At 41.8% G+C, this 15,603-nt stretch overlaps 1 protein-coding gene across 4 annotated transcripts in view; it reads right to left on the reverse strand.

Annotated features, from left to right (window-relative positions):
- Nucleotides 1-15,603, reverse strand: part of LOC127569057 (interferon-induced GTP-binding protein Mx3-like) — a 42,549-nt gene that overhangs the window by 10,672 nt on the left and 16,274 nt on the right. For all 4 annotated transcript variants that reach the window (XM_052013342.1, XM_052013343.1, XM_052013344.1 and 1 more), the window contains exons 7-11: nucleotides 15,210-15,288; nucleotides 13,594-13,716; nucleotides 11,019-11,163; nucleotides 5,846-6,004; nucleotides 967-1,043 (exon numbers count right to left, since the gene is read on the reverse strand). In XM_052013342.1, the coding sequence (XP_051869302.1) occupies nucleotides 967-1,043; nucleotides 5,846-6,004; nucleotides 11,019-11,163; nucleotides 13,594-13,716; nucleotides 15,210-15,288 (583 nt within the window). The remainder of the gene's footprint in view (nucleotides 1-966; nucleotides 1,044-5,845; nucleotides 6,005-11,018; nucleotides 11,164-13,593; nucleotides 13,717-15,209; nucleotides 15,289-15,603) is intronic.

The following is a 15,603-nucleotide window of genomic DNA, read 5'->3' on the forward strand; positions in this document are numbered from 1 at the left end:
TTCCTTCAGCCAGAGGGTGGTGAATCTATGGAATTCGTTGCTACAGAGGGCTGTGGAGGCCAAGTCTTTCGGTGTATTTAAGGCAGAGATTGATAGGTTCTTGATTGGTAAGGGGGTGAAGGCTGGGAGAAGGCTGAAGAATTGGGTTGAAAAAATCAGCCTTGATTGAATGGCGGAGCAGACTCGACAGGCCAAATCACCTAATTCTGCTCCAATATCTTATGGTCTTATGCTAATACCTAAAAATAAAAAACTAAGTGGGGTGGAACATCAAAGGGATCTCAGGGTACAAGTACACAATTCACTAACAGGTTAACAGGTGTCACAGGGTAAGAAGGTCACAAAGGAAGATCAAGTTGAGCACTAGGATTTATATCTGTAGGGATGGATTTGAAAAGTAAATTGGTTATATCGTGTTTTGCCTAAATTACACTTGCAGGGTTGCATTGAGGTCTAGTTGCTGTATTGCAACAGGCACATGAGAAGACTCAGAAAAGATTACCAGAATAATTCTAGAACTGGGAGGTGATACTTTTCAGGAAAGGAAGAACAAGTCAAGTATCTTTTCTCTTGGAAATGGCAGTGGTGAGGAGGTGACCTTATAGACCCCTTAAGATTATGAAAGATTTTGATAAAGAAGATCAGAGAGAATATTTCCACTTCAGGTAAAGAGCAAAATTAGAGTTCTTCAGTCTCAGATGGTATCAAGAATTCAGAGAATGGTGAGAATGTGGAACATAATACAGGGGGCGGCTGAGGCAATTGGCGCTTAGAGTTAACCTACTTAAGAATGAGGGAGAAAGGAACAGAATGCAATACTGATAGAGTTAATTAAAGAAAGATAGGAGGGGTTTAATAGGAAAATATAAACCAGCTTTGGGGCTTAGGGCTGTTTCTCTGCTGAATATTCCAAGTATTAGCCATGGTCCCAAAATCTCCAAGTATAACAACATTTGATACACATACCTTGGTCGTCCTCAATAAATTTGGGAATGCACCAAAATGTTCAAGTCCTATTTTGTTAAAAATTGTGTGGGTTTTGTCTGTGAAAAAAACATGAAAATAGTTTAAATATTCTTATTGTGATAAAGCAGGACTGCCTTTAAATTTCCTTCCGATTATACTGGAGATACTATATCGCAGGAACATTAAAGAACCTGTAACAGCAATTCCACAAGAACAGGCCAGATTGGACAAAAGTCATGCTCTTCACATGCACAATTTCTCATCAGACAGTTTTGGCTTGAATCACGAGAGAGCTAAGTTTGTTTGAAACAAAAGAAGGAATGAACTCTCTTTATTATAACACATTACACACTGGCCAATGATAAGATAAGATAAGATAAAATATCTTTATTAGTCACATGTATATTGAAACATACAGTGGCGATGTAATGTTGATAAAGCTGACAGACCAGTTCAGCACAACAAGATCTTTTAAAGAGGGATATAACCAACTAAATGACCAACGAGTTAGCGTGGGCATTAGAGCAACTGAGCAGTGAAGATATAGACAACCTGGAAGTCCTTAAATGGCCTCTGTGCCCAAGGCCTGATAAGAACTGAGATGGTGAAGTGGGGCTCTGTTACAATGTTGAGACCTGTAACTGTGGCAACAGGTAGACAATGCAACAATTTTTGGTCTGCTCACAGTTTAAGGAAGGACAAAGCACAGTTTTCGGGCCTTGCCAGGGCCAGCTCATGATCCTTGCCCTTTGCCCATCTATGGAAAGATGTGCAACTGTGGAATGCCCCAAGAAATGGAGCAGGGACCTCAAACTCCACTGGATTTTCACACAGAAAAGGTCACAGATCTCAGGCTCTCCAGCATTCCCTCAATGGCCTCCTAGTTGCGGTTCTTTCATGCTTCAGATTTCCATGAAGGCAGATCTTCCCATCCCCCACTTTGCACTGCCTGTCACGTCACTGCCAACCAGATTGAGCATCACTAAGAGAGGTAATGGGAGGTAGCACATGGTAGAGATTGTGAGCTTAAGCGATAGGCATGGCCACTCTTGAGCAGGAAGGTGGGATCTTGAGAGCTTGAGGAAGGGGGCTGTGGAATGAGGGTAGCTCTGGAGTTAGTGGGGTTCAAGAGTCAGAGGGAGGATGATGAGGTGTGAGGGTTGGAGTGGGAAAGCAAAGGAGCTGGTGCGTCAAGAGGTTAGGCTTGTCATGGAATATATTTGGGGATCAGAGTGAAGGTGAGAGTTGGAGTGGGAGTGCTTGGGAGTTGTGGCAGTCAAGGAATCGGGGCTTCAGGAGCTGGTGGTCTCTGGGGTCAGAGGAGGCTTTGGAGGGATGCTGGATTAGGAGCTGTGTGTCTCTCATGATTTCTGTGTTTTTTATACACCAAAGGATAGCTGACCGTTACAACTAGCCCATCATAAGACATAAGATATAGGAGCAGAATTAGGCCATTTGGCCCATTGAGTCTGCTCCACCATTCGTTCATGGCTGATTTATTTTTTCCTCTCAACCCCATTCTCCTGCCTACTCCCAAACCTTTGACGCACTTACTAATCAAGAACCTATAAATATATCCAATGATTTGGCCTCCACAGCTGTCTGTGGCAATGAATTCTACAGATTCACCACCCTCTGGCTAAAGAAATTCCTCCTTATCTCTGTTCTAAAGGGATGTCCTTTTATTCTGAGGCTGTGCCCTCTGGTCCTAGACTCTCCCACTACTGGAAACATTCTCTTCACATCCACTCTATCCAGGCCTTTCAATATTCAGTAGGTAAATATAGTATACTACAGTGTAATGTGAAAAAAAGTGAAATAAAAGTGTGTTTTGGTATTAATAGAAGTAACTCTTTTATTTAATTAAAAGAAGCCTCTATTTTACACTTTATATATCTGAAAAAAACTTTTGGTATCCCCTGTTATATTACTGGTGAGCTTACTTTCATATTTGGTATTGGTTTATTATTTGGTTTCATCTTTTCTCCCCTTATTGCTTTTTTAGTTGCCTTCTGTTGGTTTTTTAAAAGCTTCTTAATCCTCTAGCTTCCCACTAATTTTTGCAATATTGTATGCCCTCTCTTTTACTTTTATGCTGTCTTTCACTTCCCTTGTCAGCCACGGTTGCCTCATCCTCCCTTTAGAATGCTTCTTTTTTGGGATGAACTGATCCTACGTCTTCCAAATTACTCCCAGAAACTCCTACCATTGCTGCTCTACCATTATCCCTGATAGGGTCCCCTTCCAATCAACTTTGGCCAGCTCCTTTCTCATGCCTCTGTGGTTACCTTACTCAACTGTAATACCAATACATCCAATTTCAGCTTCTCCCTCTCAAACTGCAGGGTGAATTCTGTCATACTGTGATCACTGCCTCCCAAGGGTTCCTTTACCTTAAGCTCCCTAATCAAATCTGGTTCATTGCACAACACCAAATCCAGAATTGCCTTTTCCCTAGTCGTTTCGACCATGCTGCTCTAAAAAGCTATTTCATAGGCATTCTACAAATTCCTTCTCTTGGAATCCAGTACCAACCTGATTTTCCCAATCTACCTGCATATTGAAATCCCCCATGACCACCGTAACATTTCCCCTTTTACATGCCTTTTCTACCTCCTGTTGTAATTTGTACCCCACATCCTGGCTACTATTCAGAGGCCTGTATATAATTCCCATCTGGATCTTTTTACCCTTGCAGTTTCTTAACTCGACCCACAAGGATTCTACATTTTCTGATCCTATGTCACTTCTTGCTAAGGATTTGATTTCATTTTTTACCAACAGAGCCACCCCACCCCCTCTGCCCACCTGCCTGTCTTTTCGATAGGATGTGTATCCTTGGATGTTTAGCTCCCGGCTGTGATCTTCTTTCAACCACGACTCTGTGAGGCCCACAACGTCATATCTGCCAATTTCTAACTACGCTATGAGCTCATCTACCTTATTTTGTATACTGCGTGCATTCAAATATAACACCTTCAGTCCTGTATTCACCACCCTTCTTCTCAAATTTGTCTCCATGTTGCCTGAAGTTAAATTCTTATCCCTTTCTAAACTTTCATCATTGCATCATCCAATGACCAGTTCATCTGGAAGATGAACTAAATGGGGCTCAGTCATTTCCTTCCAGTAATCTCCAAGGCCCTGACGAGCACACAAAGCTTAGCAACTGCTGGGCTTTTGAGGGTCCGGAAACCTAGCAACAAGGGGAACAATTGAGTATCGAGTTTACAGGTGAAATAAATATAAATCACAAGATCACAAGACAAGGGAACAGAAGCAGGCCATTCGGCCCATCGAATCTGCTCCAAGGAAAGGGAAATAGAAATGAGAACTGGGGAATGGGGGAAGAAGAAGAAAAAAAACTATTCTAATCCCAATTTCCGGCCTTATCCCCATATCCCTTGATATCCTGACTATTTAGATATCTATCTATCTCCTCCTTGAACGCCCCCACTGATCTGGCCTCCACTGCTGTACGTGGCAAGGAGTTCCACAAATTCACCACCCTCTGGCTAAAGAAATTTTTCCTCATCTCTGTTTTGAAACTGTACCCTCTAATTCTAAGATTGTGCCCTCTGGTCCTGGACTCACCCACCCAGGAAAACAGCCTAGCCATGTTTACTCTGTCCTTTCCTATCAATATTTTAAATGTCGCTATGAGGTCCCCTCTCATTCTTCTGTACTCCAGTGAGTACAGTCCAAGAGCCGACAAACGCTCCTCATACGTAAGCGCTTCCATTCCTGGAATCATCCTCGTAAATCTCCTCTGAACCCTCTCCAACGTCAACACATCCTTCTTAAGATGTGGGGCCCAAAACTGCGCACAATATTCCAAATGAGGCCTCACTAGTGCCCCGTAGAGCCTCATCAACACTTCCTTACTTTTATACACTATACCTCTCGAAATGAATGCCAACATAGCATTCGCTTTCTTTACCACCGATCCGACCTGGTGGTTAACCTTTAAAGTATCCTGCACGAGCACCCCGAAGTCCCTTTGTACTTCCGTGCTTTGGATTTTCTCTCCTCCTAGATAATAATCGGCCCACTTATTTCTGCTTCCAAAGTGTACAACTGCACATTTCTCTACATTGAATCTCATCTGCCATTTCCTTGCCCATTCTCCTAAACTGTCTAGGTCCCTCTGCAACCTTCCTATCTCTTCAATACTCCCTACTCCTCCCCCTATCTTGGTGTCATCCGCAAACTTAGCCACAAAACCATTTATTCCATCATCCAAATCGTTAATGTACAAGGTAAAAAGGAGCAGTCCCAACACCGACCCCTGCAGCACACCACTAGTAACCGGTAACCAACCAGAACAAGATCCTTTTATTTCCACTCTTTGCTTCCTGTCAACCAGCCAATGCTCCACCCATTCTGTTATCCTACCCGTAATTCCATGACCTCTCATCTTATTAATCAGTCTCTTGTGAGGCTCCTTATCAAAGGCCTTTTGAAAGTCTAAATACACAACATCCACCACCTCTCCCTTATCCACCTTACCTCTGACTTCTTCAAAAAACTCCAATAGGTTGGTCAGGCAGGATCTTCCCTTCACAAGAATCAGCCTATTGAAGGCACTGAAAAGAATGAGACTCTAATAGGCCAATGATTTGTAAAAGATCAGGTTTCACAAGTGGAATGGTTTGCATTAACCTCTAATTCTAGAAACATTCATGCTCATCCTGGATTTTCACAGATATCCTTTTTAGTTTAAATTTCATGAGCCATGGGACCAAATAATTAGACAAGGTCACAGCACAGAAGCAGATAGTTTGGCCTAATGTGTCCATGCTGGCTTCGGCTATGGTGAATTATTGGTTAAAGCATTAGTTCCTTCTGTACAGTATGGCACAGCTCTTTTCTACTTTACCTGCAAGTTCTTTCATCAGTTGAAGAGCAGGAGCCAGTAATTTCTGAATATGTTCTCTGACAATAGTTTCAAATATTCGGTACTTTGTGAATCCAGGTAACTCTCTCCCTTTAGAGTTTTTTTCATGGTGTTTGACCTTGGTGATTGCTTCTTCATTAACTGAAAATGAGAACAAACAAAAACAAGTATTTCAGACACTTTGAAACATTGATTGCAACTTCGACTGAAAATAAAATAAGCAACTTCAGCAAATCAGCATCTGGCCATGAGGAGTTGGGCTGATGTGGCCTAATATGCCTACAATTGTTTTGTTTGAAATGAACCCCGGGACACAGGATTTGATCTATATGGAGTGACTCTGAGAAGCCAAGATTGCTGTCTTTAGAACAGAGGAAGTTAAGAGATTTAATATTCAAAGTTACGTGGAATTTTCTTTGAGGAGAAGTTATTTTTATTGGTAGGAAAGTCAGGGAGCAGAGGGCACAGACTGCAGCAGTTAAAGTAATGCTACTACAGCGCCAGCAACCTGGTTTCAATTCCGGCCACTGTCTGTAAGGAATTTATATGTTCTCCCCATGTCTGCGTGGGTTTCCTCCGCGTGCTCCGGTTTCCTCCCACATTCCAAAGACGTACGGGTTAGGAAGTTGTGGGCATGCTATGTTGGCGCCTGAAGCGTGGCAACACTTGCGGGCTGCCCCCAGAACACTCTATGCAAAAAATGCATTTTTTGTGTGTGTTGCGATGTACATATGACTAATAAAGATATCTTATCTTATCTTATCTTAATTAGCCAGAGGGCACATTAGCAACATTTAAAAGCCATCTAGATAAGTATATGGTAAGGACATGTTTACCAGGTACTTATCTAGATACATGGAACTAGCTCGCTGGGGAACAAAGTCAACATGAACAAGTTGGGCCAAATGGCCTATTTCCATGCTGTATGATTCTTTGTCTCTATGATTGGAGAAGAACAGAGGAGAACTGTTTTGATGCGGAGGGCTGCTGTGATCTGTAGGACAGGCTGTTACGAGTTAAAGAGGCAGGGAGCAGATTCATATGGAGAGCAGAGCATGACAGAGAGCTGTTGTGCTGCTTATGTAAGTCTGCGATTCTATGTTCTGGATTTCACAACTGAAAAGATAAAGGAAGCAGATTCAATAGGAGGCAATTTGGTTAGATACTTGGAAAGGAAAATAATTGCAGGGATATAGAGAAAGGAAAAGAGAATGGGGCAAATTTTTTCCCCCAAAATATACTGTGTTCATAAGATATTCAGAGATACAAATGGACATGGAATTACTTTTGTTCACTGTACCAGGCATACCCTTAGAGTAATACAGCTCAAAAAGAGGCCTTTTGTGCCAACTCTTCCATACCGACAAGGTGGCCATCAAAGCTACCCCCATTTGCATGCATTTGACCCATATCCTTACATTGGCTTAGAATATTTAAAATATGTTAACATGCTATGAATATTTTATCTCCAAACATTCTGTCATTGAAACGTTTGTGAGATTATTACACAGGGATCGGCCTCTAGCTACACTTTGACCTTTCCTCGTGAGCCTTTGTTGTGGCTATGCTGAGTTTCAGTGCATCCCTCAGCACGTACACCTGTACTTTGGAACATGCCAGTCGGCAACATTCAGTGGCGGGCATCTCATTGTACAGGAAAACCAACAAGCTTCAGGTAAACCAAAGTGCATCTTCCACCGAGCTGATGATCTTTCAGCAGCAGTTGATGTTTGTCTTGTTTTGTGTTCACGGGAATAACTTCTTGAGGGCAGTCCTATGTTACATAGGTGCTCATTTTGAACCCTGACAAAAACCACTACATCCCTTTCCAAAACTTCTTGCCAAAAATGCACTCCACAAGGAGTATCCCAGAGCAGTGCAACTCAGTTAGAGATTGTCAGATCCAGTTATTTTCGAATCCACAGGTTCTTTCAGGAGTCCAGGAATGAGGAGAAAAGAACTTGGTGCTTCACAAAGTTTTATTGGAAAAGTTTAAAACAAAGAAACAGTCACAGAGCACATGGCACTACCTTAACTACTGGGAGATGAGCTGAGACAAAAGGAACTAAAGATGAGCTCAGGCCAGAGGGGAGGAGAGCAAGAGGGTAATTAACAAAAAGCGACACCTTTTATACCTGAGATAAGAGGTACTTCTTAGCTAACAATAGTCCAATCAGGATACCTATTAGATACTTGTGGCCAAACCAACCAATGAAAAATCCACATATTCACCTGATGGACGAACCAATAAACTAGGAAGCGGCCATTCCTTGTGCAGCCACTTGAGGTGTATTAAACACTATACATGTTAAAAAACTAATTAAAACAGTCAAATCCAACAAGATCTTCCCGCTGTTGTGGTGTTATATTGTTGGTCTGACTGATAGATCAGCTTCCCAAGAGCAGACTGTTAGAATAACTGTCCACTGTAAATGTCCTAGTGTATGTTGGTGTCAAGAGAAACAGTGAGGTGTTAATGGGCATATGTCAGAGAATAGGTTACAGGGAATTAACTGGAGGACTGGGATTGATGGGGTTACTTTGAGAGCTGGCATAGACTCAATGGGCTGAATGGCCTCATTCCATGTTGGAAGGAAATATGATGCATTTGAATTGGTGATGGCCTTGGACAGAAACTTGTAATCCACATTTAACAGTGCGATGAGTTGCCAGTTTTTGATCTTTTCTTCCTCTCACTTCTGCTTGTAGACAAGCAAATGGAACTAGTTGATAACTCAACCGCCTGCTTTTCTCCACCTGAAATATTGACCGCCTGCTTTTCTCCATATATATTGGGCTTCCCCTTTTCCTATCTTCAGTCCCGAAGAAGGGTCCTGACCCAAAACGTTGACCGCCTGTTTTTTTCCAAGAACACCTGTGCTCTGTCCATAACCAAGACCTGCATTTCCCCATTGCCAGTCACTTCAACTCCCCCTCCTACACTATCACTGATATGACAGTCCTTGGCCTCCTCCACTGCCAGGAGAATTCCAAGCGTAAACTGGAGGAACAGCGCCTCATTTCCCATCTTGTAACCTTGCAGCTTAAGGGCATGAACATAGAATTCTCCCACTTTAGGTAATCCCCACCCCCCTTCCCCACAAGCACCCCCCCCCCCGCCACCATACTTCTTCTTTTCTTCCCTTTTCTAGCCTTTTTTCCTCTCTCTTCTTACCTTTTACCCATCCCCCAGTGGATCTGCTCTCCCTTCCTCCCTTGCACCTGCCTATCACTATCTCTTATCTGCATTTATCTATCACCACCTTGTGGCCACCCCACCTCCCCTCTTTTGTCTACCATTCACTGCTCTGCTTTTCCCTTCTCTGTATTGGGCTTCCCCTCTTCCTATCTTCAGTCCTGAAGAAGGGTCCTGACCTGAAACGTTGACCGCCTGCTTTTCACCACAGATGCTGCCTGGCCTGCTGAGTTCCTCCAGCATCATCACAGTTTTCATCTAGATTCCAGCATTTGCAGTCCTTTGTTTCTCTAGTATTACTAATGCCATTGTGTCTTCCTGTATGTTATTCTATACTCACATAATTACAATTTCTCCCTTTCTCGGTGTCAGAACAACTATGGGCTTTTTGTGTCGGTATGAATGGTCTTAGATTTCAATGGGTAATCTAAAATAAAGCACAGGGCATATTCCATTGAGAATAACATAACAACAATTTATGCAAATTCCACTGCTTTCAATATTCAAATAAGCAGTTAGTGTAACACTATTACAGCTCCAGTAACCCTGGTTCAATTCCAGCCGCTGTCTGTAAGGAATTTGTATGTTCTCCCCGTGTCTGCATGGGTTTCCTCCAGGTGCTCCGGTTTCCTCCTACATCCAAAGACGTATGGGTTAGGAAGTTGTGGGCATGCTATGTTGGTGCCGGAAGCGTGGCGACATGTGCAGGCTTGCCCCAGAACACTCTATGCAAAAGATGCATTTTACTGTGTGTTTTGATGTACATGTAATTAATAAAGATTATCTTCTCTTATCTTATCTTATAAATTCTCAAAAACATGTAACAAATCAATATAGGTAACTTTTATGATGGAGATCTGCAGGGTTTTTGCACGTATAGACGACACTGCGTTACGGCCATTCGGGTTAAGAAAATCTGCGCTTACAGAATTCACAAACCACTACCCAAAAATTTGAGATACAGAATAAAATTCATTTTCATGGAATTTATGTGAAAAACGTAAATAAATCAGCACAAATTTCAACTTGCGTTTCTTGACGCATGCACAGGTGAAGTGACTTTGTGTTATGGAAAATCATGATATGGATTGTTTTCCAGGAACACCACCTCCCCACCCCCACACTTCCCCAAATGTGGGGGTTTGCATGAATATGTTATAGGCTCAAGTCAAGGAATCCCTGTTATGCTAGTGTTAAGCACTAGGTTAACATTGTTAACAAGTGATGTATTCTTGAAAGTGATCTATTATAGTGAGTAGCAACTTCATTTGCCTCATATTCTATCTTATCAACACGCATCAATAATGATATTACACATGTAGGGAGTATTGTATTTTAGAAGAAAAACACATGTAAAGAGGGCATTAATTTAAGTCCTCCACCATTGGTGCTAGTGACCTCAGTTCCACAGGCCTGAACTCTGGACTTCTAAACCTAAACCTCTCTGCCTCTCCCTTTCTTTTCTGTTCTTCAAGATGTCCCTTAAACCCATCTCCTTTAACCAGGCTTATCATGTACCGTCATAACTTCTAATGTGTTTCAGTTTTGACTAGATAGGTGGAATAGATGCTGGAAATCTGATACAGAAACAGAAAGTGCACAAGGCACTCAGTAGATCAGGTAGCATCTGTGGAAAGGGAAACAAAGTTAACGTTTCAGGTCAGAAAGAAAATGCCTGAAAAACTCAGTAGGTCAAGCAGCATCCATAGGGAGAGAAATAGAGTCAATGTTTCATTGTAAGAGCCATTCATCAGAACTGGAAAAGTGATTAAACAAGCATGTTTTAAGTGGCAGAGAAGGGAAGGGGTGAAGAGGGAATGTCTGTGATAGGGTGCGGATCAAAATTGTCAAGGAAGTCATTAAAAAATAACAGTTAGAGAAAGAAGAGAACAAAAAAAAATTAAAACAGAAAAATAGTTACATCTTTTCAGAATAAAAAACAATGTAAGTAATACTTACACTTCACTTTCTCACTCTCCAGCCTGCCGTACCACTCTGAAAACAAGTGGCGAGAATAGTCACAAATCTTCAGACCATTTTCATAATCTTTCTGGTAATCTCCTGCTACTAAATTTGCGATCTCTTCACAGTAGGAGAGAACTTTCTGCAAGCAAGTTAGCAAATATCTTAATATTTTAGAATGTGAATTAAATATTAGAACATACAAATGAGAATAAGGTATATATTGAAATATCATAAATATTTCAAGAGATAAAGAGGATGTATTTAACATTTTAAATCCTAATATTTTGAAATATTTACTTGATGGAATTACAATACGCACATATAAAATTAATTTTTAAGAGTTAGAGAGTTGTTATATGGAAATTATGGCTTGATACTTCACTGAAAACTCATGTACTCATGGCACAAAGCATAGCGTTTTCAGGATACTTTATTATGAAATTAATTTATAAATACCTGAAGTTCTTGTTTAATCACTGAATTCTGCTGATTATGCTTGAAAGAGAAGCAATACAGCCAAGAAGGCCTAGGAAATGACTACCAGCAGGCTCTGGAGGACCAGCACCGCACTTTGTGTACTCCAAAAGTTGCTATCAGATTTACCATATGTCAACAAATTCTGACAATAAATAATTTATGAATAACCACTTCTCTATTTAAATTTCAGAAGCAGAGAGTTATAATGAAGCGAGAAAATTATCCACACCATGTGTCCTCAGTTCAAATAATTCCATCAATCTTTCATCCAGATGAGGGAGAGAGAGAGCACCTCTTTACCTTACCAGAGCGGTCCACACATTCTCTGATTCTGCAAAGCGTGGCATCTTTATACACATTTAGAGATGTCAAGGTTCTCTACTACTCCACAGGCTTTCAGCAATTACTTCTTGACCAATCAAAGACAGAGACATGCGTAATCAGACACTTCTGACATCACTGTCCCTGTATGATCACCTCGTGCTTACAATCCCTTGACCTGGTGGTCTCAAGCCTAAGGTATCCCATTGTTCGGATAAGGCCTGACCTCCAGAGATACCTGACCTCCTCAGGTATCTCCAATCACCCCATTCCTTATGGGGGCCTTCTGGTATCTTTTATCTTGTACCACAGACCTGGTTTGACTTATTTGGTGGAGTAGAATTACACTTCAGTCTTGCGTTATTATCTTACAATATGATGTACAAGTTATCCTTCAGGCTATGTCCCTGTATCTGACCACTTCAGTGAGAATTCAGGAAGATGAGAGAATGTAGCTGGCATCCTGTGGGATGGGTACATGTTGAGGATGATTGGAGGAAATCTGAGGCAGAGGGAGATCCAAAGGATCATAGAATCAAACAGCCCAGAAATAGATCTTTTCGGCCCACCTTGTCCGTGCTGGACGTGATGCCTGTCTATGCTGATCCCACTTGCCTGCATTAGGCCCATATCCCTCTATGCCTTTCCTATCCAAGCAACTGCCCAAATGTCTTTTAAATGTTGTAATTGTATCTGCCTCTACCACTTCTTCTGGCAGCTCGTTCCAAAGATTCACCACACTCTGTGTGAAAATCTTATCTCTTAGATCTCCATTAAATGTTCCCCCTCTCATCTTTCACCTGTGCCCTCTAGTTCTAGATTAGACTCTTAAAGCAATACAGCATGAATACAGGCCCTTCAGCCCAACCACGCTCTGCATGAAGAAAATTCCCCTCAGATCCCTTTTAAGTCTTTCTCCTCTCACCCTATGCTCCCTAGTTTTGGACTCCCCTACCCTGGGGAAAAGACTGTTACCATCCACCTTATCTATGCCTCTCATAATTTTAAACAATTCTATAAGGTCGCCCCTCATTCTCCTACATTCCAAGGAATAAAGGCCTAGCCTGGCCAACCTCTCCCTATAACTCAGGCCCTCTAGTCCTGGCAACATCCTCGTAAATCTTTTCTGCACTCTCTCCAGTTTAACCACTCCTTTCCTATAACAGGGTGACCAAAACTATACACCGTACTCCAAGTGTGGCCTCACCAATGACTTCTACAACTGCAATGTGTATTCCCCTGCCCTAGGAAAAACATTCTGGCTACTTATCCTATATATGCCTCACATAATTTTATAAACCTCTTAAACTTCATCTTATATCCCAGGAGGAACTATCTTATTCCCCAGATCACAAGGGTAGCTCAGAACAGAATTTAAAACAGCCTACCTGTCTGAGGCTTTGTCTCCCTCCCAACAATACGAGAGTTGTGGAAGACCTCTCTGCTCTCCCACCCTTTCTTTCAAAGCTCAGGCTATATTGGGTCGCTGTGTAGTTGTTTGATATTGAGCTACATTTTACAAGACCCTGTCAGCTTGGGCATAGCTGTCTAACTTGCTTGCTCACTGGAGAAAGTTACTATCAGGCCACAACAGGATGCAGTGCAATTAGTGGTGGGGTAGGGGAGGGAATGCCTGTAATTGTCCTCAGTTTCATAGTCCACCCTCTCCCCGGTCCTGCAAACTTCGGCCACTTTCTGCCAAGCACTGAGGAATTAAAATAGGGCCCTCTGTGCATGGGAGATCATTCAAAGCATGCTTGCTTCAACTTACATAGTTCAGGATGACCGACTTGGCCTCATCTTCTTCTGGAGTAATGGTGCCCAGTTTCTCCTGCTGAATTTTGACTTCTATGATTTTCTCCCGGATTTCATTCTCAATGACTGGGAGCTGGGTCTTCAAAAACCAAAAGCATTTTAGAAACAATGTACAAGGAAATAAATCTAATGTAACCATTACAAAGAGAACCTACATCAACAGAATTCACAATAATCCATTGAGAAGCTCAAAGCGGACTCCATTTCTTGTTCTCCTGTGTGCCTGAAGGTCCTTATTCTTCCTGAAGCATGAGCTCTGTTTTCCTTCCTACAGATGCAACGTGACCTGCTGAGTATGTCTATCTTTTTCTGTTCCTATTTGTTAAACCAAAGACCTGGTTTGTCCACCAGGGTGAGTGTAAGAGATAGCTTGACAATATTTTGAAGAAGAGCAGTTATAAGTGAAAGGAATGAAAATAGGTCTCATACAGCACAGAAACAGGCTCTTCTGCCTAACTCATCCATGCCAACCAAGATGTCTACCTGAGCTAGTCCCATTTGCCTGAGTTTGGCCCATGTCCCTTTAGCCTTTTCTATCCATGTACCTGTCCAAATGTCTTTGAAACATTGTACCCACCTCTACAACTCCCTCTGGCAGCTCGTTCCATATACCAACCACCTTCTATATGGAAAAAGTTGCCCCAGAGGTCCCTTTTAAATCTTTCCCCTTTCACCTTAAGGGTTTGCCTCCCCTACCCTGGAACAAAGACTGTGCCCCTCATGTTTCTATATACCTCTATATGATCACCCCTCAACTTCTGACACTCCAGGGAAAAAATTCTCAGCCTATCCAACCTCATCTTATAACTCAAGCCCTCCAGTTCCAGTAAGATCCTGGTGAACCTTTTCTGCACCCTTTCCAGCTTAATGACATCCTTCCTATAGATGGGTGACCAGAACTACATACAATATGGCTGGGAAACCAGAACTGCATACAATATCATAATTTGAGGGGACAGACTCTGCATTGTTGCAAATCTGCCTTTCCTTCTTTCTGGACTCTGAGTGGAAATCAGTTCTCTGTGTTGACTCAACTGCATTCCTTCAGGAACATCAGAACAAAAACTGTTGATGCTGGAAATCTGAAAGAAAAGCAGAAAATGCTGAAAACACTCAACAGGTCAGTCAGCATATGGAAAGAGAAACAGAGTTAATATTTCAGGTTGAACACCCTTCAACAGAGCTAAAACTTGTGCTCTTTCTGCAATTGAACAGCCCCTGTTAGTGTCTTTTAATTAATGCTGAATTTGTCCTCAGCCTTCCAGTTAAGATGTATTCCAGTGAGAGTAGCTCACACTGTTCATTGATCTCAATTGCAGAAAGAACACATGTTTTAGTTTTTCAATGTTAGGCGTCAATGCTGTTTCTCTCTCCAAAGACCCGCTGGGTGTTCCCAGAATTGTTGTTTCAATGCCTTCCTTTATCATCTAAACAGGGACCTAATAGCAAATGCTGTTACTTGATCCATGTCCCTCAGCACTCAAATCACTTCTCCTCCTGTAATATTTTACCCAATGAAAATGAGATCGGAATTAAAGTTCTGGGCCATGAAAAGGAAATCTTGTGACTAACCATGATCTGTTGGATAAGCTCAGAGGTGAGTTTGTCTGACAGATGTTTAAATGATGCAAAACCCTTCTCCAGCAGTGGCCTGTGGAACAGGAGAAGCACTGAATTAGTAACATTTGAACATTGGCTTCAGTTAATTACACCCACAATCTTTAATTCATTAAGCCTCCCATCAAATTTGCTCGATGGTCCCCTTTACCACTGTAAATAGCACTGTATATAAAACAATTTATTGTGCTATGAATATACAGGCAACCTCCATATCATGGGGGGCATAGGGGGTTGCGCTCCTAGAAAACAGTTGATATCACAGTTTTCCGTAATGTGAAACTGTGCATGCATCATGAAATGAGATTTGAATAAAAATAAATGTTGTGTTTATTTATTTATATTCTTT

The sequence above is a fragment of the Pristis pectinata genome, chromosome 4 (assembly GCF_009764475.1).
Source record: "Pristis pectinata isolate sPriPec2 chromosome 4, sPriPec2.1.pri, whole genome shotgun sequence".
NCBI lineage: Eukaryota > Metazoa > Chordata > Chondrichthyes > Rhinopristiformes > Pristidae > Pristis > Pristis pectinata.